Below are 25,563 nucleotides of genomic sequence, written 5' to 3'. Positions count from 1 at the left end.
AAGGGAGTGAGGGAGGGGTGGTGAGAGGGTTAGCTGATGAAGGGAGTGAGGGAGGGGTGGTAAGAGGGTTAGCTGATGAAGGGAGTGAGGGAGGGGTGGTGAGAGGGTTAGCTGATGAAGGGAGTGAGGGAGGGGTGGTGAGAGGGTTAGCTGATGATGAGAGTGAGGGAGGGGTTGTGAGAGGGTTAGCTGATGATGGCAGTGAGGGAGGGGTGGTGAGAAGGTTAGCTGATGAAGGGAGTGAGGGAGGGGTGGTGAGAGGGTTAGCTGATGAAGGGAGTGAGGGAGGGGTGGTGAGAGGGTTAGCTGATGATGGGAGTGAGGGAGGGGTGGTGAGAGGGTTAGCTGATGATGGAGATGAAGGAAGGGTGGTGAGAGGGTTAGCTGATGAAGGGAGCGAGGGAGGGGTGGTGAGAGGGTTAGCTGATGATGGGAGTGAGGGAGGGGTGGTGAGAGGGTTAGCTGATGATGGGAGTGAGGGAGGGGTGCTGAGAGAGTTAGTGTGTGTGACTATGTGTGTGTGTGACTGTGTGTGTGTGGGACTGTCTGTGTGAGTGTGTGGGTGTGTGTGAGTGAGTGAAGGTTGAATGAAGGACAGATTCTACATTAGGTTTAGGAGGCTAGTCCTGCCTGTTCACCTGGACTGTGTTCTCTGTGTCACACACACACACATACACACACCCCATCCTGCTGCACCAGCTGGCTCTCGTCCCACTTTGGGTTCCCTCTATTTCAGCCCCAAATAATAAGCTCTGTCTCTTGGGTGTGTGTGGAGGGGGTGTGTAGATGGCTGGAGGGGGTGTGTATGTGTGTGTGAGTGAAGAGGATGTGTGTGTGTGTGTGTGTGTGTGTGTGTTTGCGAAGAGGATGGTTGTATTTGTGTGTGTGAAGAGGAATGGTGTGTGTGTGTGTGTGTGGAGGAGGGGGGGGGGTTGTTCTATACCCATAGCACTGTGGTCAGGATTGTTTTAACCCATATCTTTTTCCCTCCTCTCCTTATTGGACCTGGTCAGACAGAGGTAATTCCCTGGGTAACCCCCCCTTCCCCCCCCCAGGCATGACCCCTCCCCTCCTCACCTTCACCCCTCCTCACCTTCACCCCCCCTCACTCCTCCTGTCCCTCATCTCTCCTCACCCGCCCTAACCCCTCCCCCCTCCCCCCCTATAAATCTCTCTAGTCAGATGTGATGTCACTGTGATGTGTCACTGTGATGTGTGCGTCACTGTGATGTGTGCGTCACTGTGATGTGTCACTGTGATGTGTGCGTCACTGTGATGTGTCACTGTGATGTGTCACTGTGATGTGTGCGTCACTGTGATGTGTGCGTCACTGTGATGTGTGCGTCACTGTGATGTGTGCTTCACTGTGATGTGTGCATGTGGTGGGCCAGTTCTCATGCAGTGCTGTAGTGATACACATGTTAACCACCACATCTTCCACTGGTCTCTGTGGCACCAAGTGTCTTAGCGAGCGTCCACGTGCTCCAAATGTGTCTCCAACATATGGTGTCATATGTCTTGAGAACTATGATGTGTGTGTGAGAGCAAATGAGTGTGTGTGTGTGTTTCCGGCTGTGTATATTGGCTCCACTGTGAGTGTTGTATTGAGAACCATGTCTAACCCCCAGTCACCCTGTCTCCAACTCTTTCTGGTGTGTGTGTGTGTGTGTGTGGAGTGACCTCATGTGTACACTGCACCTGCATGATCGTCGGACTGTCCTCGTCTGCCTCTCTCTACCGTGTGTGTGTGTGTGTGTGTGAGCGTGTGTGTGAGCGTGTGTGTGTGTGAGCGTGTGTGTGAGCGTGTGTGTGAGCGCGCGCGTGTGTGTGTGTGTGTGAGCGTGCTCCTGAAGAAGAGGCTTAAGGGAAAGCTCTCTGTCAGAGCACACTCCTCAGAGCACACACTCACACACACGGAGCTCCCCAGTCTTGACGGCTGTCGTGGAGGGCTGGTAGGCCTGTCCTGGACACACCTCTCACCTTCTCCTCTCTCCTCCTCTCCTCCTCTCTCCTCCCTGCGAGAGCAGAAGATCGCCCAGGAGAGGGAGAAGTTTGCAGATGAGGACAGCATCTTCTTCTCTCTGGGAGAGTGTGGTCTCATCTCCTTCTCTGACTACATCTTCCTCACCACAGTGCTGTCCAGTACGTACCTGTCTATCTGTTAACCTGTCTGTCTGTCTGTCTGCCTGTCTGCCTGTTAACCTGTCTGTTTACCTGTCTGTCTGTCTATCTTTTAACCTGTCTGTCTGCCTTCCTGTCTCTGTCTGTCTGTCTGTCTGTCTCTGTGTGTCTGTCTCTATCTGTAAGTGTGTGTGATAATAGGCTTCTAATGGTATGTGTGTGTTCAGCCCCACAAAGGAACTTTGAGATTGCCTTCAAGATGTTTGACCTGAATGGAGATGGGGAAGTAGATCTGGAGGAGTTTGAGCAGGTCAGGAGCCACACACTATCACACCTCTCAACACTCACTGTTAAAACAGCCTCTCAACACTCACTGTTAAAACAGCCTCTCAACACATACTGTTAAAACAGCCTCTCAACACTCACTGTTAAAACAGCCTCTCAACACTCACTGTTAAAACAGCCTCTCAACACTCACTGTTAAAACAGCCTCTCAACACTCACTGTTAAAACAGCCTCTCAACACTCACTGTTAAAACAGCCTCTCAACACGCACACTGTTAAAACAGCCTCTCAACACTCACACTGTTAAAACAGCCTCTCAACACTCACTGTTAAAACAGCCTCTCAACACTCACTGTTAAAACAGCCTCTCAACACTCACTGTTAAAACAGCCTCTCAACACACACTGTTAAAACAGCCTCTCAACACGCACACTGTTAAAACAGCCTCTCAACACGCATACTGTTAAAACAGCCTCTCAACACGCACACTGTTAAAACAGCCTCTCAACACACACTGTTAAAATAGCCTCTCAACACGCACACTGTTAAAACAGCCTCTCAACACTCACTGTTAAAACAGCCTCTCAACACTCTGTTAAAACAGCCTCTCAACACCCTCACTGTTTAAACAGCCTCTCAACACTCACTGTTAAAACAGCCTCTCAACACTCACTGTTAAAAAAGCCTCTCAACACTCACTGTTAAAACAGCCTCTCAACACGCACACTGTTAAAACAGCCTCTCAACACTCACACTGTTAAAACAGCCTCTCAACACTCACTGTTAAAACAGCCTCTCAACACTCACTGTTAAAACAGCCTCTCAACACATACTGTTAAAACAGCCTCTCAACACTCACTGTTAAAACAGCCTCTCAACACCCTCACTGTTAAAACAGCCTCTCAACACACTCACTGTTAAAACAGCCTCTCAACACTCACTGTTAAAACAGCCTCTCAACACTCACTGTTAAAACAGCCTCTCAACACGCACACTGTTAAAACAGCCTCTCAACACTCACACTGTTAAAACAGCCTCTCAACACTCACTGTTAAAACAGCCTCTCAACACTCACTGTTAAAACAGCCTCTCAACACTCACTGTTAAAACAGCCTCTCAACACTCACTGTTAAAACAGCCTCTCAACACTCACTGTTAAAACAGCCTCTCAACACACTCACTGTTAAAACAGCCTCTCAACACTCACACTGTTAAAACAGCCTCTCAACACTCACTGTTAAAACAGCCTCTCAACACACACTGTTAAAACAGCCTCTCAACACACACTGTTAAAACAGCCTCTCAACACTCACTGTTAAAACAGCCTCTCAACACTCACTGTTAAAACAGCCTCTCAACACTCACTGTTAAAACAGCCTCTCAACACTCACTGTTAAAACAGCCTCTCAACACTCACTGTTAAAACAGCCTCTCAACACTCACTGTTAAAACAGCCTCTCAACACTCACTGTTAAAACAGCCTCTCAACACTCACTGTTAAAACAGCCTCTCAACACTCACTGTTAAAACAGCCTCTCAACACACTCACTGTTAAAACAACCTCTCAACACACTCACTGTTAAAACAGCCTCTCAACACTCACTGTTAAAACAGCCTCTCAACACATACTGTTAAAACAGCCTCTCAACACATACTGTTAAAACAGCCTCTCAACACTCACACTGTTAATGTGACATTACATAGGCCTGTACATGCAAGTCTTAAATAACTATTTAGCTGGTTGGCTCCATGACGCCGGGTAAATTAGGCTTGTGAGACTGCTCACCAAAAGAACGAAGGGGAACCCACCTGTCTAGCAGATTAAGACGTTTTCGTAGGTACCTAGCGAAAAGTTGCCTTTCCTAGACTTTGAGCTACGTACATGCTGAGTGCTCTCGACCAAAAGACTAAATTAAGTAACGCGTTACTTGTTTGAACAGGGAACTAGTAACGGATTAATTCAGTTAAATAAGTAATGCGTTAAGTTACTCGTTACCTAACAAAAGTAGTCTGACCCAACACTGGTCAGCACACACTCTCAGCACACGCCACATCTCACGCGTGTGACCTTTGGCCCCAGGTCCAGAGCATCATCAGGTCTCAGACCAGCGTGGGGATGCGTCACAGGGACCGCTCCACCACGGGCAACACCCTGAGGAACGCCGGCTGCAGCTCCGCCCTCACCACATACTTCTTCGGTCAGGACCTGAAGGGCAAGCTGACCATAGGAGCCTTCCTGGAGTTCCAGAGGAAGCTGCAGCACGATGTGCTGAAACTGGAGGTGAGGGGGGTGGAGAGGGCAGGAGAAGGGATGGTAGGGGAGGAGAGGCCAGGAGAAGGGATGGTAGGGGAGGAGAGGGCAGGAGAAGGGATGGTAGGGGAGGAGAGGCCAGGAGAGGGGATGGTAGGGGAGGAGAGGGCAGGAGAAGGGATGGTAGGGGAGGAGAGGAGAGGGGATGGTAGGGGAGGAGAGGCCAGGTGAGGGGATGGTAGGGGAGGAGAGGGCAGGAGAAGGGATGGTAGGGGAGGAGAGGGCAGGAGAAGGGATGGTAGGGGAGGAGAGGCCAGGAGAAGGGATGGTAGGGGAGGAGAGGGCAGGAGAAGGGATGGTAGGGGAGGAGAGGCCAGGAGAAGGGATGGTAGGGGAGGAGAGGGCAGGAGAGGGGATGGTAGGGGAGGAGAGGGCAGGAGAAGGGATGGTAGGGGAGGAGAGGGCAGGAGAAGGGATGGTAGGGGAGGAGAGGGCAGGAGAGGGGATGGTAGGGGAGGAGAGGGCAGGAGAGGGGATGGTAGGGGAGGAGAGGCCAGGTGAGGGGAGGGGGGTCCACCACTGTAACAAGACTTCACGCCACTCTTTACTCTCCTTGCCTCCATCTATTCTCCCTTCTCTCTCCTTCTCCCCTGCCCCCTCTCTCTCTGCCCCCCAGTTTGAGAGGAACGACCCTGTGGATGGGAGGGTCACGGAGAGGCAGTTTGGAGGCATGCTGCTGGCCTACAGTGGGGTCCAGTCACGCAAGCTCAAACAGATGCAGAAGGGCCTGAAGAAGATGTTCAAGGATGCCCAGGTGCGTACGTGTGTGTGTGTGTGTATGTGTGTGTGTGTGTGTGTGTGTATGTACGTGTGTGTGTGTACTAGCGTGTGTACTTGTGTGTGTGTGTTTGGGAGGGGGGGGGGGCTTGAAAGGACAGGAGAATTTGCTGTGACAGTGTGTAGGTGTGTGACAGTGACGTGTGTAGGTGTGTGACAGTGACATGTGTGTGTGTGTGTGTGTAGGTGTAACAGACTGAAAGGTAATTCATCACTGAGGACAGCAGTCTGCCTTACTCTGCCTGCTTGTCTGCCTGTCCATCTCTCTATCCCTCTCTCTCCATCTCTCTCTCGCTCTTCCTCTCTCATCAGTCAGCCTCTGCCATGTCTCTCAGTAGCTAGAGAGAGAGTAGAGAGTAGTAGAGAGAGAGAGACAGAAAGAGAGACAGAAAGAGAGAGAGACAGAGAGAGAGACAGAGAGAGACATAGAGAGAGAGACAGAGAGAGACATAGAGAGAGACATAGAGAGAAAGATAGAGAGAGAGAGACAGAGAGATAGAGAGACACAGAGACAGAGAGAGAGACAGAGAGAGAAACAGAGAAAGAGACACAGAGAGACACAGAGAGAGATAGAGACAGAGAGAGATAGAGACAGAGAGAGATAGAGACAGAGAGAGATAGAGACAGAGAGAGATAGAGACAGAGAGAGATAGAGACAGAGAGAGATAGAGACAGAGAGAGAAAGAGAGGGAGAGGATCTGTAGTGTAAGGATGATAAAAATGATTAGCAGTTGTTATCTGTAATTTAGTGCTGCTGTCAGATGTGAAGCCAACAACACTGTGGTCTGGGAGGGGGGGTGGGGGGGAGAGAGAGGGCAGGGTAGAGGGCAGGGTAGAGGGCAGGGTAGAGGGCAGGGGAGAGGGCAGGGGAGAGGGCAGGGGAGAGGGCAGGGGAGAGGGCAGGGGAGAGGGCAGGGGAGAGGGCAGGGGAGAGATTGGTAACTTGTTATCTTTCAGCAGTTCATCAGAAGTGCCTAGTGCGAGTGTGTGTGGTGTTGGTTGGTGTGTGTGTGTGTGTGTGTGTGTGTGTGTATGTTTCTTCTGTCTAACATATGTTCACACACACCCATCTGCTGTAGTTCTTACTTCATTCCTCCTTCTCCCCCTTCACTCTCTCCTCCTCTCCCTCCCTCCCTCCTTCATCCCTATCTTCTGTGTACAGGGCATCACCTTTGAGGAGCTGGAGAACTTCTTCACGTTTCTGAAGAATGTCAACGACGTGGACACAGCTCTCAGTTTCTATCACATGGCCGGCGCATCTATCGACAAAGGTACAAACATAACCTCCTCTCTATCTATATACCTCTCTCTCTCTCTCTCTCTCTCTCTACAGTACCTACCTACCCTCCTCTCTCTTTCTATATACCTCTCTCTCTCTCTCTCTCTCTACAGTACCTACCTACCCTCCTCTCTCTTTCTATCTTTCTTTTCACCCACCCATCCCTCTCTACCTCTCTTTATCTATCCCTCTCTACCTCTCTTTATCTATCTCTCTCTACCTCTCTTTATCTCTCTCTCTCTCTCTACCTCTATCTCTCTCTACCTCTCTGCTCTCCCTCCCAGTGCAGACTGTCCGTTTAGTGCTCAGCCATTCAGATCTCTGCATCTCATTGCTCCTGGCTCAGCTCCCAGATCCCCTCCTCCTCCCTCCCCCTCCCCTCCTCCCTCCCCCTCCCCTCCTCCTCCCTCCCTTCCCCTCCCCTCCTCCAGCCCTGTGCGTGTGTATGTGTGCTTCTGCTCATCCAGGCGTGCTCCTCCCAGCAGCTCATCTGCTAGGCTGGGGGAAGTCCTGTCTCAAGCTACATCTTAGGGAGTGTGCTGTCTGCCTGTCTGTCTGTCTGTCTGTCTGTCTGTGTGTGTGCATGGGTTTTTGTCACATGAGTGCCTGCATGCCCATCTTTCTCCCTCTCCTTCCGTCCTTTGGGATTTTTCTCAGACTATTCTCTTCATGTGAGTCTCATTTCTCAAGCTCTCTTTTTTCCCCCTCTCTCTATCTCTCTCTCTCTCTCTCTGAAGTCAGTGAATCAATAGTCTTATTGAGACCGCAGTGTTTAATCATTCCTTCTCCTTCACTCTCCTTCCCTCTCCTCTTTTCTCCCCCCTCTCCTCTCCTTGTGACATCCCCTGACAGTCAAAGTGCTGAGATGCATACCATTTAGGTAGACTTAGTTTACACTGATGTGCATTTAATTAACCACAAAAATAATGTTTACACAGAAACTCTGTTAACAGTCCTGTTGGGCTTTTCATCTAGAAGCCTCACCCATTCTCTCTCCTGGTGCTGGGAGGGGAAGACTGTGACTCTCCTGGTGCTGGGAGGGGAAGACTCTGACTCCTGGTGCTGGGAGGGGAAGACTCTGACTCTCCTGATGCTGGGAAGGGAAGACTGTGACTCTCCTGGTGCTGGGAAGGGAAGACTGTGACTCTCCTGGTGCTGGGAAGGGAAGACTGTGACTCTCCTGGTGCTGGGAAGGGAAGACTGTGACTCTCCTGGTGCTGGAAGGGGAAGACTGTGACTCTCCTGGTGCTGGGAAGGGAAGACTGTGACTCTCCTGGTGCTGGAAGGGGTAGACTGTGACTCTCCTGGTGCTGGGAGGGGAAGACTGTGACTCTCCTGGTGCTGGGAGGGGAAGACTCTGACTCTCCTGGTGCTGGGAAGGGAAGACTGTGACTCTCCTGGTGCTGGGAAGGGAAGACTGTGACTCTCCTGGTGCTGGGAAGGGAAGACTGTGACTCTCCTGGTGCTGGTGCTGGAAGGGGAAGACTGTGACTCTCCTGGTGCTGGGAAGGGAAGACTGTGACTCTCCTGGTGCTGGAAGGGGTAGACTGTGACTCTCCTGGTGCTGGGAGGGGAAGACTGTGACTCTCCTGGTGCTGGGAGGGGAAGACTGTGACTCTCCTGGTGCTGGGAAGGGAAGACTGTGACTCTCCTGGTGCTGGGAGGGGAAGACTCTGACTCTCCTGATGCTGGGAGGGGAAGACTGTGACTCTCCTGGTGCTGGGAGGGGAAGACTGTGACTCTCCTGGTGCTGGGAAGGGAAGACTGTGACTCCTGGGGTGTCTCATATCCTCTGTAGTATTGATCCTCAGTAGGGGTAGCCTCTTGTCTGGATGAACAGATCAGGTTCACCAGGAATCTCCCTGTAACTCTGTATGGTGATTCTAGATAAATCTGTTACTCTGTAGTTTCACACTTACAATCATTTGTCTTACTTTTTCACTCTATCCTCCCCCCCCCCCCTCCAGCCACTATGAAGCAGGTAGCCCGGACGGTGGCCAAGGTGGAGCTATCTGACCACGTGTGTGATGTGGTGTTCGCTCTCTTCGACTGTGATGGTAAGCAGCTACTCTCTCTCTCTCTCTCCTCCCTCTAGCATCCACTTCTTTCTCTCTCTCTCTCCTCCCTCTAGCATCCACTTCTCTCTCTCTCTCTCTCTCCTCCCTCTAGCATCCACTTCTCTCTCTCTCTTTCTCTCCTCCTCCCTCTAGCATCCACTTCTCTCTCTCTCTCTCTCCTCCCTCTAGCATCCACTGCTTATTCACTGCTCCCTCCATCTCTCTGGGCCTTCATCCTCCATCTGCTTGTCTCCCTCCCCGTGTCCTCGTCTCCCAGGTAACGGCGAGCTGAGTAATAAAGAGTTCATCTCCATCATGAAGCAGCGTCTGATGCGTGGCCTGGAGAAGCCCAAGGACATGGGCTTCACCCGCCTGGTGCGAGCCATGTGCAAGTGTGCCCAGGACACCGCCTGGGACTTTGCCTCCCCCAAGACCCAGTAGGGACAGGGGGAGGGGGAGGGAGGGAGAGTGTGTTTGTGTGTTGGGAATGTGCATATATATGTGTGTGTGTGTGTGTGTATGCAGATGAGTGTGTGTATGGTCGGGTAGGGAGACTACAGAGGGCATCAGAGTCCTCCTCTTCAAAGCGGCGACCCCAACGGTTAACGTGAACTTGTTAAGACAGAAGCTCGTTAAGGTGTCAGCTCGTTAAGACAGCGACTCGTTAGCATAATCAATCACGCATGTCAATGTGGTTGGAGCTCTGCGGTCCAGGGAGAGGGGCACATGCTGACGTTGCTGTGGGTGTCCTCAGCAGCTCTCCATAGATGCCCAAAGGCATTGTGGGTCTTCATATATTGACAACCTTCCATGTTGTCTCTGCGTCCCTTTGACAAGGCTCTGCTATAAAAGACTATTATTATTCCAGAATGACTTTATAAGACTGATGTATAAAAGAATGACTCCATAATAAAGGGATTATTTCCATATGAGCCAATGTGTTGTGTCTGTCATGAGGTGCAGCTTTCATGTTCTGAACTGACACCAGCCACTTGACAACAGAAGAGGCCAATCTGAAGCTCTTTGCATGCGGAGATATGGGTGAGTACACTCTCACAAGAGGGGATTCTGTGTGTGATGTGTGTGTGTTTGAGAGAGTGGGTGTGTTTGAGAGAGGGTATGTGTGTGTGAGAGATAATGTTGTAGAGTGTGTGTGTGAAGAGACCGTTAGTGTTTGAGAATGTCAGCTGAGTGTGTTGGTGTGTGTGTGCGTGTGTGTGTGTGTTAGAGAGTGTGTGGGGGCAGCACCACTCAGCAGTTCTGTTAAATTGAAGTGGACAGGATGACCAGTCCTCGCCCCATTAAAACAATGTGCTGCATTCATCATCGCCTGCACACACACACACTTTCAACACACACTCTCTCTCAACACACACACCCACACCCACTCTCAACACCAGAAATGTTCTCGACTGCAGCGCCCTGAAACACGTACCACTGCAGTGCCCTTAAGAGACAAAACACACTGACAGTTTGAGAGACTTGAGGTTGCAGGCAGGAAGCTTCAACAAGCAGAGTCCCATCCACCCATCCCGTGCTACACTAGAACTGGACCAGAACCCACATCACAGGGACCTAAAACAGGGTCAGCGAGAAACCTCGCAGAACTGAAGCTTCTGTGGTTAGGCCCAGTCCCTAGGGAGCCTGGAGGTGTCTCTGTGTGTGTGACTATATAAGGCAGCTCCTCAGACAGGCTACACGAGGGACAGCGTCTGTGTGGGAGGTCTTTGTGGGGTTTCCTCTGGTGTGTATCGAGGTCTGCTCCTGCTGTTTACAGAGGCTGAGAAACACTGGAGCACACAGATCACAGCTACAGACGCTGTGTGTATGGGTGTGTATGCAGAGCTTGAAATTGCGACCATTTCGGTCCCATATGCTCCTGAAATTGTATCTGTGCGACCTGAAAATATATTTGGGAGCATTTGTGCGAGTGCAAATAATCGTTATGGTGAGACCCGTTTTAATTTCTCTACAAAACGCTCGCTAATTAGCCTACTGAACAGTAGCTATGTGCCTGCTGAGAGCTGATAATGAAACTGGTCTAACATTCTGTCTAACGTTACATAACCAATTAAACGTTCTTAACTTTAATGCAAATTTTTAAATCAGCCATCAATCACTCCATGACACTGCGCTCCGTTGTCAAGTAACAGCTAAAACGCTCTAAATCTGAAATTGAAAAGTGGATATGACCATACCAGCCCTGGTATGTGCGGAGGCCCCACCAGCCTGTACACTACATGCCTCCTGCTGCTGAACATTTACATTCAGTCATTTAGCATACGCTCTTATCCAGAGCGACTTAAAGTAAGTACAGGGACATTCCCCCGAGGCAAGTAGGGTGAAGTGCCTCGGGCTAGTAGGACACAACGTCATTTGGACAACGTCATTTTGTGTGGCCGGGAATCGAACTGGCGACCTTCAGATTACTAGCCTGATTCCCTAACCGCTCAGCCACCTGACTCCGACATGTCAGTCAACTCCTCCGCAAACCGGTTTGAAATAAAGTGAACTACATCTGTCCAATATGAAGTCTTCCTATACCTTACTTTCCTACCAGTATAAGTATACAGATACTAATAATACATAACATGTATTTATTTAGCAGGGCCTTCAAAGTGACGTCATGGGGATTTGAACCTGCTAGAGTGGGGTTGTGAAGGAACAAAAACTGCTGATAGTTGATATTGATTGATACTGTATTGTAACGTTGGATTAAAATGTCTTGAAGATTTGAACTATTGTATTCGCTGCAAAATATTCTATTTTAGTTCATCTTATTTTTACTGTTGCTGCTTTTTCTTGCACTTCAAGATTCATGTTTAATTGTTACTTGCTTAACTACAAGCTCTTATGGTTCTTCCCTTTGGCACTTATTTTTTGGGTTGTTCACAATGTGTGCTTCTTGTTTTGGCTACCCACAATGCTTTGGGGCTATCTTGTTGTTATTATCAGTGACCTATGCACTTTGTAAAGCTCTCTCTTGGAAGTCGCTTTGGATAAAAGCGTCTGCTAAATGAATACATGTAAAATGTAAGTCTGTGAGAAAGCAAGGCAAACGCTCACAGGTCATCTCCTGGAGTTTTAGGATCTTAGATGTGTAGGGGAAATCGCAATGTGAGAAGGGAAATTGCGGAATGTGAGAAACAATAGCCACTAATTTGTGTAATCATAGGTGTGACCTTTATCCTGTAAGTCAGGATGGAGCCATACTATTGATTAGTTGATCATAGGGAGGACTTTTGTGACACGTATACTGATTGGCTCAAAAGATGTCACCTCTGACCTTAATGAAGACAGTGACCATTGTGGATACAAGTTTTGACTAAAGAGGCAACCAGACGTGAGGTTTGTCACTTTCGTGACCAATCCATTGTGGGGACAGTCCTTTAAATATCAGCGCTGAGAATCGGTTGGCCATCAGAACTTGTGAGACTACTTCATATCCCATCTGATTAATGGCCAGGTGGTTGTGATATCGTCTTGTTTGTGTCAGAAACAGTTTTGTTGATGTAATGGTCTTGCTGTTTATCAGTTTGAATGACATTCAGTTCAGTAGAACAATTCTAAACTTTCCACCATAGGGGGGTCTCAAAGCAGAGCCCCATGGTCACCTGACTGGTCCATGGTCACCTGACTGGTCCATGGTCACCTGACTGGTCCATCATCCCATCAGCTCCAGAGGAAAACCACCCAACACAGCAGATCGGTCGAGGCTTTATTCCGTTCAGACTCAGTAAGAAAAACAACTGAAACTAGTCCACAGGGGTACAGTTGAGATGAAACAGTAAATTAAAACTGGACTACATGTAAAGATCCCGAGGTGGGTGTGATGGCGGCCTGGGACGGACGGACTCAGTCCCTCGCACGGACGCCTCCGCAGCGGACCACCAGGGGGGGGTCCCTCTGCAGCTGGGCGGAGGGGGTCACACCTGTGGTCTGGCGTACCAGGTGGTACGAGCATCCAGAGGGTATGGAACACTACTTCAATATTTTCATAAACTATCGGAATGAGAACCAGGAGTAGAAATGTTAAAACAGAAGCTGACACCTTATTTATACTAAAGGGAAACACTAGTGTGGCTGGTTAGTCTTCGGGGTTATATGAATATCAACCGGACCAGCCACACGCTACAGAAAACAAAGCCTTTCAACTCTGTCATTCACAAGAAAATCAAACCATCCCTTCGAGAGGCTGAAGATGCAAAAGGTTGATAAACAAATAAAATGCAACAATTCATTTGTAATTGCCAATGAAAAACACTCATGATAAAGCACATGTTAAACTAACAAACCAATGCAGAAAGGGATGCAGAATTTAACAGCAAACAATAAGGAAAAGGTGACACCAAGAGCCACCTGGTGGCCATACGACATAACTACAGTCATAAGGACTTCAAGACATTACCCCTCGAAGGACATTACCCTTACAAGACGTTACCCTTGTTGATGCGTTTATAGTTGGGCACAGAGGAGCAGACACCTCCCCTGTAGCATCTCTGTCACACCACTAGTCAGGACAGCAGCATAGCCATCAATCAAGACTAGCCAGCTCTGCTAAAATGTAGCCACAAGCTAGCCATTAGCAAAGATAGCAAGTAGCTTGCATGACTACATGTAGCCACTAAGCTATCTTGCTGTTAGCTCAGCAAAAGAGTTCAGTGCCTCAGTCAGGATGCTGCTGCTGGGAGATGTGGGGTGGGGAGCAAATTGTCAGTGGGTGGAGGAAGAAATGGAGGTGTCAGAGCTTGGGGGACGTCCCTGGTAGACCAGGAAGGGGGGGACAACGTCCCTGGTAGACCAGGAAGGGGGGGACAACGTCCCTGGTAGACCAGGAAGGGGGGGACAACGTCCCTGGTAGACCAGGAAGGGGGGGACAACGTCCCTGGTAGACCAGGAAGGCTGGGGGGTGACCAGGGAGGGGAGGGTTGGTGAGAACTTCAGTCACTGTCAAACTTGATGGAGTTGATGGTCGTGGAGATGGCGCCCCCTCGGTAGCTGCCACGCTTCTTCTTGGTCTTCTCATGGCGGAAGGACTTGCCCTTGGTGAACCGCAAGACATCGTTGGCCTTCTGACCCCAGTCGCCGTTAGCGCCCATCTAACGGACAACAAACAGGTATGTCAGCTCTGTAAACCTCGGGTCACCCTTGCATCACAACAGGAAGCTACTGTATGGACTCCAACGTTTAGAATGCTAGGAAGTGATAGCGATGGGTGAGGAGACACAGAGATGCACTGAAGGGGAGTTACTCTCATGGCAGGGTGGTTTTTCGCAGAGTCAATGGAGAAGTTTCTGTGTGTCGGGGAGGTGAACTCACCTTGGCGTCAAACGAGTTGTCTGCCAGACGGTGATCCACCTCAACATCCTCCTCTCTTATTCTACGGAAAGGTACATTGGCAGTCTTTAGAGAACACAGAGGGAGAAACACGAGACAGAGAATGCGTTTAGTCAGAATCCTGCAGTGCCTTGTCCCAATGGGCCATGCAGCTTTAGAGAAAAGACTTGCATAACGTATTCACTAGTGAGCATTCAACAAACCACCACACATTACATATACATCCATGTATCCAAGCCATGCTTTGGTTACAGACTGAAGGGCAGGTTCCTGGAAAGATACCTGCCTGTAGGCTTTGCTCCAACACTAATCTAGCACACCTGATTCTAATAATTAGCTGGTTGATCAGGTCAACTGAAAGGTGTGGCTGAAAAAAAACAAAGACACGCAGGCAGGCAGCTCTCCAGGAACAGGGTTGGAGACCCCTGGGGTAGTGCATCTCTCCCATCCCAGACAGATGTGCTCAAGTTCAGAGCTGACACAGATGTAATACCCCAAGCAGCCAGAGACCTGAAGCCATATCTACAATCAGGGTGCTGCAGATCCCACCACCACAACACCCTAGTTTCAGCCTTTTGTCATGAATCTTCCTGTGAAAGATTTGACTGGTTGAACCAGGATGCAGCTGTGTTAGCTCTGCACCCAGCAGCACCAGGGGGTTGTGGTCTCACTCGGAGCTCCAGGCTTCATCCACACACTCCTCACCTTTGGCTTGACCTTGGGAAAAGTCTGTGGCGTCTTAGGGACTTTCTTGCTCTTTGGAGTCGTCACTTCTGCCTCCTCCTCCTCGCTGTCAGAAGAGTCTTCGTCCTTTTTTCTCTTGACTTTTGTTCCTGTGGAGACAGAAGGAGGTGTTTGTTTTAAACTCTGCAACCACCCTGCTGGAGCAGTAAAAAAAAGCCTGTGTGAAACTGAGGCATGCTCCAAAAGGGCAATAAACATGGAAAAAAAAAAAAAAACAAGGACATAAAACAAACAAGCTTGAACTTAAGCTAATGGGCCATGTGAGGGGCAGGAGGCTTTATGGACTACAGAATTCCACAGGAAGCATTTAGTCTTGGCTGGTTGTTCATGGAACAAGAACGTCCTAGTAGCCAACCTGCCTGGTAAAAATAAAGGGTTTCACACAGGGAGGGGGAGCCTCTCTTGAGCTGCAGACAAATGTTCTACCACTGACCTATACCCTTTAGTTCACCCACTCCCTCCTACCGTTTGTGATTGGCGTCACTGCTGCTGGGGTGGTTTTATCCTTAGCCGCCGCCTCCTCCTCCTCTGAGGAGGAGCTGCTGCTGTCCTCCTTGGCTTTGGGAGGGGGGGCAGGAGTCGTCTTGGGCGTCGGGGCAGCTTTAACCTTTTTACTGGGGGCCTCCTCTTCCTCCGAGGAGCTGTCGTCGCTGGACGACTCCGCAGGCTTGGCGGCGGCCTTGGCAGCAGCTTTGGGCGTTGCTGCCTTCCCGTTGGTCAGAGCAGGCTTTGCGGGAGTGGCTTCCGTTTCCGAGTCGGAGGAATCGTCAGAGGAGGAGCTGTCTGCTGTCTTGGTGGGGGCAGGGGTCTTGGTGGGGGCAGGGGTCGGTTTGGGGGGGGCTGCTGCAGTCGTATTCTGCTCTTCGTCGCTGGAGCTGTCAGACTCGCTGCTGGACTCAGGAGCTGCCTTGCTGGTGGGGGCGGGGCTCTTGGTGGCTGGTTTAGAGGCCGGCTTGGCTGGTTTAGAGGCTGGCTTGGCCACAACGGTCTTGGGCTTCACAGGCTCCTCCTCTTCCTCGGAGGAGGAGTCAGAGCTGCTCTCCTCTGCTGCCGCAGGTTTGCTCACAGGGGTGGCTGGCTTGGAGGTTGGTTTGGGGGTGGTGGAGGCAGGAGCCTTGGTCTTGGCTGGCTGCTCTTCCTCATCAGACGAGTCGTCAGATTCTGAGCTGCTCGCTGCAGCAGCCTTGGCCGGGGTGGGTCTGGGGGTGGAGGTGGCCGCCGGGGTGGGTGTGGGGGTGACCGGTTTAACAGGGGCCTCGTCCTCTGAGCTGCTGTCAGAGTCTGGGAACACAGGAGGACAACAATGTTTGCAGACGTTACAGCTGGGCGATGTGACCAGACTTGATAAAATTACCATTCGCTGGTTTATACTGATCAATAACAATCATTATCAAAGTTTAAAATGGCCAATTTACAGATCCGAGTTCTCCTGAGGACAGAACTCTAAAGAAACCAGAAGCTTAATTAGTATGTTTACTAACAGCAAGGCACAATACTGTTGTCATACTGTATATTACTTAGACCAGTGTTTCACAAACTTTTGAGCCGCTGCACATTTTTTACATTTACAAAATCCTGGGGCACACCACCAACCAAAATGACACTAACAGTACATATTAGATTACCTTTATTATAATACATATAATTCATATAGTTTAATGTATTTATACTTAGTGGGAAACCTGGGGCTGTTTCGATGAACACAAAATGCAGTAATGGTAGGAAGACACACACCAAGCTCTTCCTCAACAGCTCTCAGTCTCTCTCTGTTTAGTTTTTAATCACAGTCAAGCTTGAGAAGCTCAGCTCACACTGATATGTGGTTGAAAACGGGAGCACTGTCAAAATAGCTCTGTTGGTTAGTGCTAGAATGGGGAACTCCTTGGCAACAGAACCAAAAACTGTCCAGAGGAAGATCAGCAAAGTTTAGCTTTAAAGTTTAAACCACAATCTTGTTTCAGTTCAATGAGTTCCTCTTGCGCCTCGACTATTTTCTGATGGACAACTATATGACAAACGCTATAGTATGGCTTCAAAATGTACAAATCAGGAGGCTAACTAGCAGTTAGTAGCATTGGTACTAGTATTATGCTACGTTGCTAGGTAACGAAAGCTAACTTAAGCTAACTAGCTTCCGTTTTGGAAAAATAACTCACTCTGGTGGAAGCGTCGGTAATATTTAGAACTCACGCGAACCAAAGCACTCAGTGTATAGTAGGCCAAAGTGGGAATAACTTTTTGGGGGAAATATTTGTTTTCTGTTTTTTAATAAATGCGTTTTAATAAATGCGTTTTTTTTAATGATCTGCCACACTATCACAGGTTAATTAGGTTATATTAGATAATTTCCCACGGCATACCTGACGATCTCTCACAACACTAGGGTGCCGCGGGAAACACTGACTTAGATAGCCACCACTACCTCTCCCCCAGTTTTTGCAGTAGATTTGCTAGTAGTGTGTGTGTGTGTGTAGTGGAGAATAGGAGTTAGCTAGCTAGCTGTGTGTGGTCAGATAGGAGTTAGCTAGCTAGCTGTGTGTGGTCAGATAGGAGTTAGCTAGCTAGCTGTGTGTGGTCAGATAGGAGTTAGCTAGCTAGCTGTGTGTGGTCAGATAGGAGTTAGCTAGCTAGTTGTGTGTGGTCAGATAGGAGTTAGCTAGCTAGCTGTGTGGGGTCTGGTACAGCAGTAGGAGTTGTCTAGCTGAATCAGTCAATCTCAGTTTGGTCAAAAACCACATGAGTTTGTTCCTCTGTACATTAAATACGTCTCTAATGTATCATGTGAAAATTCTCAAGATAATTTTATCACCCAGCCCATGCAGACACTATTTATAACGGCATACTGGGGAAATTTGAACCTGGGACCTCTTGATGTGCAGTCAAACTAACAATGAGGTATGACCCCCAAACCAGTGTGTCAGCTTTAACTGACAGCAGCTCTCTGGCCAGTATATCCTCATGTCGCCTCCAAGACTGTCTAAACCCTGTGTTTAGAGAACAGGGCCACGTTCAAAAATGAGGCATGCAGAGCCAGGAAACGATGGTCTCCAGACAGGTCTCATCTTGGTCGTAGAATGTCTGATCTGGTTTTATGCCTGCCCACTATCACATATCCTTCTACTCTCTAGGAAGCTGTTAACTTTGTTTTTGACTCACCTGAGCTTGAGGACTCTGCCTTCTTTGCAGGAGGGGTCTTGGCTGGGGCAGCTTTAGCTGGGGGGGTCTTGGCTGGCGTAGCTTTAGCTGGGGTTGCTTTAGCTGCCGGCTTCTTGGCCTCCTCTTCCTCCTCTGAGCTGGAAGATGAAGAACTCTCCTCTGCTGCGGCAGCCTTAGCAGGAGTCACCTTCGGTGGGGCAACTTTAGCTGGGGTAACTTTAGCTGGGGTAGATTTTGTTGCCGGCTTCTTGGCCTCCTCTTCCTCCTCGGAGCTGGAAGATGAAGAACTCTCCTCTGCTGCGGCAGCCTTAGCAGGAGTCACCTTCGGTGGGGCAACTTTAGCTGGGGTAACTTTAGCTGGGGTAGATTTTGCTGCCGGCTTCTTGGCCTCTTCTTCCTCCTCGGAGCTGGAAGATGAAGAACTCTCCTCTGCTGCGGCAGCCTTAGCAGGAGTCACCTTCGGTGGGGCAACTTTAGCTGGGGTAACTTTAGCTGGGGTAGATTTTGCTGCCGGCTTCTTGGCCTCTTCTTCCTCCTCGGAGCTGGAAGATGAAGAACTCTCCTCTGCTGCGGCAGCCTTGGACACCTTCGGTGGGGCAACTTTAGCTGGGGTAGCTTTAGCTGGGGTAGCTTTAGCTGCCGGCTTCTTAGCCTCATCTTCCTCTTCCTCGGAGCTGGAAGATGAAGAACTCTCCTCTGCTGGGGCAGCCTTGGATACCTTCGGTGGGGCAACTTTAGCTGGGGCAGCTTTAGCTGGGGTCGCTTTAGCTGGGGTCGCTTTAGCTGGGGTCGCTTTAGCTGGGGTCGCTTTAGCTGGGGTCTCCTCCTCCGAACTTGAGTCTAGGGGAGGAAGAACAGATAAGCTTGTATGAACGGTGTGATTTTCTCTCTAGCAGGCTGAGTGTATCTGACCAGCAAGCTCCTACCTGAGCTATCGGAGCTGGACTCTGGCTTCTTGGCGGCAGGTTTTGGGGCGGCAGGTGTGACTTGAGGCGTCTTCACAGGGGCAGGTTTACCTGAATGGTGCGAGTTAAAGTCAGACCTCTGGGAGAGCCAGAGAACCAAGTCTACCCCTTACTTACAACCTCCTCACCCCCTACCCTACCTCACAACACCTCACTGAGAGGAAGTTTATAAAACAGTAACAGGTGTGCACAATGAGTAAAGATCCATTTCGACCTCTTGATTGGCTAGTGAGAGCAGCCTCCATGTTAGTGTGTGTCTCCAGGCCTGCGGAGACATCCTCTGGGGAGGACTGCGACAAGCCCTTACCTGCAGTCTTCACTTCCTCCTCATCGCTACTGCTCTCTGAGGAGCTGTCCTGGGCCTTGCTGGGGGCGGGGGCCTTGCTGGGGGCTTTCTTGGAGGCGGGGGGAGGGACAGCGCTGTACTGTCCTACAGAGACACAACACGGGGCATCAGCATCAAAGCAGACAGTTCTTCAATGGGAAGTGTTCAAGTGTGATTGAACTTGACACAAACACACCCCCCTTACCAGCTTTGGGCTTTTTGCAGGGAGGAGCCTCATCTTCCTCAGAGGAAGAGTCTTCACTGCTGGACTCATCTGCAGGGGCGGCCTTGGCTGGGGGGGCTTTGACTGCAGCCTTGGCTGGGGGGGGTTTGACTGCAGCCTTGGCTGGGGCCTGCAGAGAGGAGGAGAAGCTAGCATCAGTCTTCAGAGCAGAAAACCCCTCTACAGCTGGACCATGTCCTACTACCACCCCATGGGCAGTAGTGGTCCTTCATGACTAGACTTAACAGGTTGTAGAGCTGGGTGACGCCCGAGCCTGCAGACAGCTCCGCACCACAAGCAGAGACAAAGAGGAAGGGAGACTAGACAGGGGGGGGGGAATTAAATGGGGGGGGGAAAAGGGAAGAATGAGATGGAGGGGGAGAGATTGAGATGAGGAGAGAACAAGACTGGTAGAGAGGGAAACAGCTGGGGGTCTCTGGTACCTTGGCAGGCATCTCTTCCTCGCTGGAGCTGTCTTCACTGCTGCTCTCCTGCTGCTGAGCGGCCTTGTGGGTGGGGGCTGGTCCTTCTGAGACACCAGGGAACACAGTCACCCAGGGACGAGGACCAGCAGGTAATCATCCCAACCACACACCCCCCTCTACTGAACCCCGAACCCCACTGATGTTCACTGAACATGCGTGTGGTTCTCAGAACTTACTGGCTGCTGCAGCAGGCTGCTCCTCCTCAGAGTCAGACTCCTCACTGCTGGAGCTGGAGTCCTTCTTCCTGCCTCCCACCGCCACCCCTGCCTTTACTGGGGCCTTGACCGCTGCAGGTTTCTATCAACACACAAGGGTTTATACCAGTGAGACAAGATCAGAAAATGCAGAAATCCAGGTTGAGATCTCCACAAAAGTAACCTCCGGCTCCATGGTGACATCTTACATGGCTGAGTAGCAGGACTCCAGACTTACTTGGCATCAGTGCTACCACAACATCAACTCATGGACATCAACTTTCTCAGTTGGTAATAGCTGCATCTGAGTTGGTTGCACCCTTTTGTTTTGTTACAGCGCTAGATGAATTACTGACTTTTCTTCAATTTCATTGATGCAAGTTGTGAGCACGATAAAGGAGGAGAGAGGTCTCCCAGCTACAGGAGGAGAGAAGTCTCCCAGCTACAGGAGGAGAGAAGTCTCCCAGCTACAGGAGGAGAGAAGTCTCCCAGCTACAGGAGGAGAGAAGTCTCCCAGCTACAGGAGGAGAGAAGTCTCCCAGCTACAGGAGGAGAGAAGTCTCCCAGCTACAGGAGGAGAGAAGTCTCCCAGCTACAGGAGGAGAGAAGTCTCCCAGCTACAGGAGGAGAGAAGTCTCCCAGCTACAGGAGGAGAGAAGTCTCCCAGCTACAGGAGGAGAGAAGTCTCCCAGCTACAGGAGGAGAGAAGTCTCCCAGCTACAGGAGGAGAGAAGTCTCCCAGCTACAGGAGGAGAGAAGTCTCCCAGCTACAGGAGGAGAGAAGTCTCCCAGCTACAGGAGGAGAGAAGTCTCCCAGCTACAGGAGGAGAGAAGTCTCCCAGCTACAGGAGGAGAGAAGTCTCCCAGCTACAGGAGGAGAGAAGTCTCCCAGCTACAGGAGGAGAGAAGTCTCCCAGCTACAGGAGGAGAGAAGTCTCCCAGCTACAGGAGGAGAGAAGTCTCCCAGCTACAGGAGGAGAGAAGTCTCCCAGCTACAGGAGGAGAGAAGTCTCCCAGCTACAGGAGGAGAGAAGTCTCCCAGCTACAGGAGGAGAGAAGTCTCCCAGCTACAGGAGGAGAGAAGTCTCCCAGCTACAGGAGGAGAGAAGTCTCCCAGCTACAGGAGGAGAGAAGTCTCCCAGCTACAGGAGGAGAGAAGTCTCCCAGCTACAGGAGGAGAGAAGTCTCCCAGCTACAGGAGGAGGGGTCTCCCAGCTACAGGAGGAGGGGTCTCCCAGCTACAGGGGGAGGGGTCTCCCAGCTACAGGAGGAGGGGTCTCCCAGCTACAGGAGGAGAGAGGTCTCCCAGCTACAGGAGGAGAGGGGTCTCCCAGCTACAGGAGGAGGGGTCTCCCAGCTACAGGAGGAGAGGGGTCTCCCAGCTACAGGAGGAGAGGGGTCTCCCAGCTACAGGAGGAGTGGTCTCCCAGCTACAGGAGGAGTGGTCTCCAAGCTACAGGAGGAGTGGTCTCCCAGCTACAGGAGGAGTGGTCTCCCAGCTACAGGAGGAGAGAGGTCTCCCAGCTACAGGAGGAGAGAGGTCTCCCAGCTACAGGAGGAGAGAGGTCTCCCAGCTACAGGAGGAGAGAGGTCTCCCAGCTACAGGAGGAGAGAGGTCTCCCAGCTACAGGAGGAGGGGTCTCCCAGCTACAGGAGGAGGGGTCTCCCAGCTACAGGAGGAGAGAGGTCTCCCAGCTACAGGAGGAGGGGTCTCCCAGCTACAGGAGGAGAGAGGTCTCCCAGCTACAGGAGGAGGGGTCTCCCAGCTACAGGAAGAGGGGTCTCCCAGCTACAGGAAGAGGGGTCTCCCAGCTACAGGAAGAGGGGTCTCCCAGCTACAGGAAGAGGGGTTTCCCAGCTACAGGAAGAGGGGTCTCCCAGCTACAGGAAGAGAGGTCTCCCAGCTACAGGAGGAGAGGGTCTCCCAGCTACAGGAGGAGAGAGGTCTCCCAGCTACAGGAGGAGAGAGGTCTCCCAGCTACAGGAGGAGAGGGGTCTCCCAGCTACAGGAGGAGAGGGGTCTCCCAGCTACAGGAGGAGAGGGGTCTCCCAGCTACAGGAGGAGAGGGGTCTCCCAGCTACAGGAGGAGTGGTCTCCCAGCTACAGGAGGAGTGGTCTCCCAGCTACAGGAGGAGTGGTCTCCCAGCTACAGGAGGAGTGGTCTCCCAGCTACAGGAGGAGTGGTCTCCCAGCTACAGGAGGAGTGGTCTCCCAGCTACAGGAGGAGTGGTCTCCCAGCTACAGGAGGAGTGGTCTCCCAGCTACAGGAGGAGTGGTCTCCCAGCTACAGGAGGAGTGGTCTCCCAGCTACAGGAGGAGTGGTCTCCCAGCTACAGGAGGAGTGGTCTCCCAGCTACAGGAGGAGTGGTCTCCCAGCTACAGGAGGAGTGGTCTCCCAGCTACAGGAGGAGTGGTCTCCCAGCTACAGGAGGAGTGGTCTCCCAGCTACAGGAGGAGTGGTCTCCCAGCTACAGGAGGAGTGGTCTCCAAGCTACAGGAGGAGTGGTCTCCTACCTACAGGAGGAGTGGTCTCCTACCTACAGGAGGAGTGGTCTCCTACCTACAGGAGGAGTGGTCTCCTACCTACAGGAGGAGTGGTCTCCTACCTACAGGAGGAGTGGTCTCCTACCTACAGGAGGAGTGGTCTCCTACCTACAGGAGGAGTGGTCTCCTACCTACAGGAGGAGTGGTCTCCTAGCTACAGGAGGAGTGGTCTCCTAGCTACAGGAGGAGTGGTCTCCTAGCTACAGGAGGAGTGGTCTCCTAGCTACAGGAGGAGTGGTCTCCTAGCTACAGGAGGAGTGGTCTCCTAGCTACAGGAGGAGTGGTCTCCTAGCTACCTTAGCTGGAGGCTCGTCTTCAGAGTCCTCGCTGCTGCTGGACTCTGCTGGCTTTGCTGCTGTGGCCATCTTAGCCGGAGGAGTCTTCGCTGGAGGAGTCTTAGTGGCTGAGAGGCAAGAGGAGAATCTAAGAACTGCTTTCAGACAATGCAGATGACAGCTTTAGTAACATTAAGTATGTCAAGTATTCTTGGTGAACACACAAGCATGTGTATGATTCAGATAATAGCAGATGAACTGTGGGGTCACAGGGGTCCAGTAACTACCTGCAGGAGCAGCCTTGGCCGCCTCTTCCTCCTCGCTGCTCTCCTCGCTGCTCGAGCTCTCAGCGGAGGTCTTGGTCTTCTTGGCTGACGGGCCTCCTGCATCGCTGGTGAGAGCTTTCCGCTTTTTAGCTTCAGGAGACCTAGAAAGTCACACAAACGTTACTATCACATCTAGGAGGACTGGTTTATGGGGGACGCATATCTTGTAATAGTTTCGGGCCAAATCTTAAACTACGAGTTACAATGAGACTGAAGGAATCCTAGTCACATGTAGTACTGCTCTGGGGGTTGCACACAACACAGGTAAGCATATTCTACGATTATCAAACGGTCAAAACAGCGGCATTCAGACATTAAATAAAAGGTCATTCTACAGGTGATCACAACCATAACTTAGGAATGCCTCCCCCCTTGATGATAGAAGGGTTTAATCTTTTTAAACACGAGAAATCAAAAGGAGAATGGCAGGATACTCACTTCACCCAGAAGTTGAAAATGTCTTCCAGACTTTCATCATTGTTCTCCAGGGGGTTCTGTTGTGAGAGAAATTGACATAGCACGTGTAAATGACTCCATGGGGATACTCCATACAAATCACAACTATTCAACACTGAAACAGGCGTTTGCAAGTAAACGTTTAGCTATCAAACATTAGCATTAATTCTAGGTTGGTTATCGACACGTGTTGCCACAGCAAGGTTGGCCTGCATTGCCAACTAGCAAGGAAGCTCGCCATATTCGCCAGTAGCAACTGCTAACTAATGGTGAAGAGATAAGCTGTGTGAGAGCTATAGTTTCACTGTAGGAGGTACTTACCACTTTGGCCTGTTTAATAAATTGCTGCGCAGCTTTTGTGAACTTGTTTTCTAATAGAAATGAATAAACGTGCTTAAAGAGATCACTCGGCACCGAATTCTGCGCCGCCATCTTCACCACGCACGTTTGTAGAGACTAGACGAGTGTCACATGTGACTTCATTACCTGGCGCACAATAAGGCCGTTTGCAGGTGGTCCAACGTTTTATTTATCATTAGGAGATAATGGTTGTTCATTTTTGTTTAGGTTTACCTTACTGAATATTATTACAATATTTTTAGCAGTAATAATTGCGTGTTTATCAACGTATATAAATCCTTACATATTTTAAAGTTTGTCTCATGTATTTTACGTCATGAATGCGTTCTGTACTTCCTCCCTTGCCTCATGCCATAACATGGTAGGAAAGAAGTCCTTGGTGGTGTCCCGAAGCCGTAAAATGGAATCAGCGAATCTCTAACCGGAGCTATTCGACCAGATTGATCGTTAATGTAATTTGTATTGGACTTTCATTTAAAATATTTGAACAATGCCGCGTTACGAACTTGCCCTTATTGTTAAAGCAATGCAGAGGCCCGAAACAGCGGCGACTCTGCGGCGGACAGTTGAGACTTTGATGGAGCGGGGAGCTATTGTGAGAGGTCTAGAGAACCTTGGCGAGAGATTGCTTCCCTACAATATATCTAAACACAACGAGCGCCACGCGCGTGGCGGGTACTTTTTACTCGATTTCCATGCTGCTCCCGCCATCATTCCGGGGTTGCTCAATCATTTACATCGAGACGTGGACGTTATACGACCCACCGTCTTGAAGAATGACACGGAGACCTCCCATGAACATTGTTGTGGGACATCTGCCCCCATGCTCGATGACACGGTCCGCAACTGAGTGTAAGCCATGGAACTCATCGGAGATGTCGCATACAGTTGATTCCTGATTCGTTTGGACATGAAAACAATCATCATTTAATCCCATTATCTTTCAATGGCTACTGATACAATGGAGTTATTGACATGTGTCCTGATTGGTCTACTAGCTAATCCCTGTTGTTTTGTCTCCACAGTGCGTCCTATGCAGAAGAGCCCTCAAGTGTGCTGATCTACCTTGTCGTCAACTCTGTTTATGTATGATTATCTCTAACTGATGTAATAAACGACACTTTTGTACAGACTGTTTGTTGCCTACGTTGCAGACTCTCAATCCATCCCTTGTCATGTGCCTGACAAGCTATGCTGACTCTAACATCGTGTTAAGAAATGTCAAAGAAGCCACCGATGTGATTATTTGCTTACTGAGCTTTTGGTCGGAAACATGAAAAGCTGCTTAGTATAGGTTACTGACTGCAAGTTGTGACATGCAAATTTATAGACCGTCTGTATC

At 50.4% G+C, this 25,563-nt stretch overlaps 3 protein-coding genes across 5 annotated transcripts in view; 2 read left to right on the top strand and 1 right to left on the bottom strand.

Moving 5' to 3' along the window:
- micu1 (mitochondrial calcium uptake 1) overlaps window positions 1-9,762 on the top strand; it is a 29,546-nt gene extending 19,784 nt beyond the window's left edge. The window contains exons 6-12 of the mRNA XM_084710278.1: window positions 2,028-2,142; window positions 2,349-2,431; window positions 4,487-4,687; window positions 5,334-5,471; window positions 6,657-6,765; window positions 8,741-8,830; window positions 9,108-9,762. Coding sequence (XP_084566404.1) covers window positions 2,028-2,142; window positions 2,349-2,431; window positions 4,487-4,687; window positions 5,334-5,471; window positions 6,657-6,765; window positions 8,741-8,830; window positions 9,108-9,271 — 900 coding nt within the window. The 3' untranslated portion in view covers window positions 9,272-9,762. The remainder of the gene's footprint in view (window positions 1-2,027; window positions 2,143-2,348; window positions 2,432-4,486; window positions 4,688-5,333; window positions 5,472-6,656; window positions 6,766-8,740; window positions 8,831-9,107) is intronic.
- Window positions 9,763-12,535: 2,773 nt separating this feature from the next.
- On the bottom strand, window positions 12,536-24,344 carry nolc1 (nucleolar and coiled-body phosphoprotein 1). Of its 3 annotated transcripts, none has more exons than XM_084708883.1 (14): window positions 24,183-24,342; window positions 23,844-23,899; window positions 23,367-23,506; window positions 23,101-23,207; window positions 20,242-20,362; window positions 20,024-20,109; window positions 19,563-19,710; window positions 19,340-19,462; window positions 18,994-19,083; window positions 18,068-18,907; window positions 15,377-16,192; window positions 14,873-15,000; window positions 14,150-14,233; window positions 12,536-13,929 (listed from the first exon to the last, which is right to left on the bottom strand). In XM_084708883.1, the coding sequence occupies exons 1-14, from the start codon at window positions 24,291-24,293 to the stop codon at window positions 13,771-13,773; spliced, it is 3,009 nt and encodes a 1,002-aa protein (XP_084565009.1). In that variant the 5' UTR covers window positions 24,294-24,342; the 3' UTR covers window positions 12,536-13,770. The 3 variants fall into 3 exon arrangements, with proteins under 3 accessions (XP_084565009.1, XP_084565010.1, XP_084565011.1); XM_084708884.1 differs by having other exon boundaries at window positions 20,024-20,106; XM_084708885.1 differs by having other exon boundaries at window positions 13,790-13,929; window positions 14,150-14,210; window positions 24,183-24,344.
- Window positions 24,345-24,551: 207 nt separating this feature from the next.
- Window positions 24,552-25,354, top strand: mrps6 (mitochondrial ribosomal protein S6). Its single transcript, XM_084708887.1, has 2 exons — window positions 24,552-25,073; window positions 25,247-25,354. Exon 1 carries the CDS (start codon window positions 24,712-24,714, stop codon window positions 25,069-25,071), a length of 360 nt encoding a protein of 119 aa, XP_084565013.1. The 5' UTR covers window positions 24,552-24,711; the 3' UTR covers window positions 25,072-25,073; window positions 25,247-25,354.
- Window positions 25,355-25,563: the final 209 nt, after the last annotated feature.

Source organism: Hypomesus nipponensis, chromosome 11 (genome assembly GCF_054491055.1).
Source record: "Hypomesus nipponensis isolate SF chromosome 11, ASM5449105v1, whole genome shotgun sequence".
Classification (NCBI taxonomy): Eukaryota; Metazoa; Chordata; class Actinopteri; order Osmeriformes; family Osmeridae; genus Hypomesus; species Hypomesus nipponensis.
This window is presented reverse-complemented; position numbering and strand designations above follow the sequence as displayed.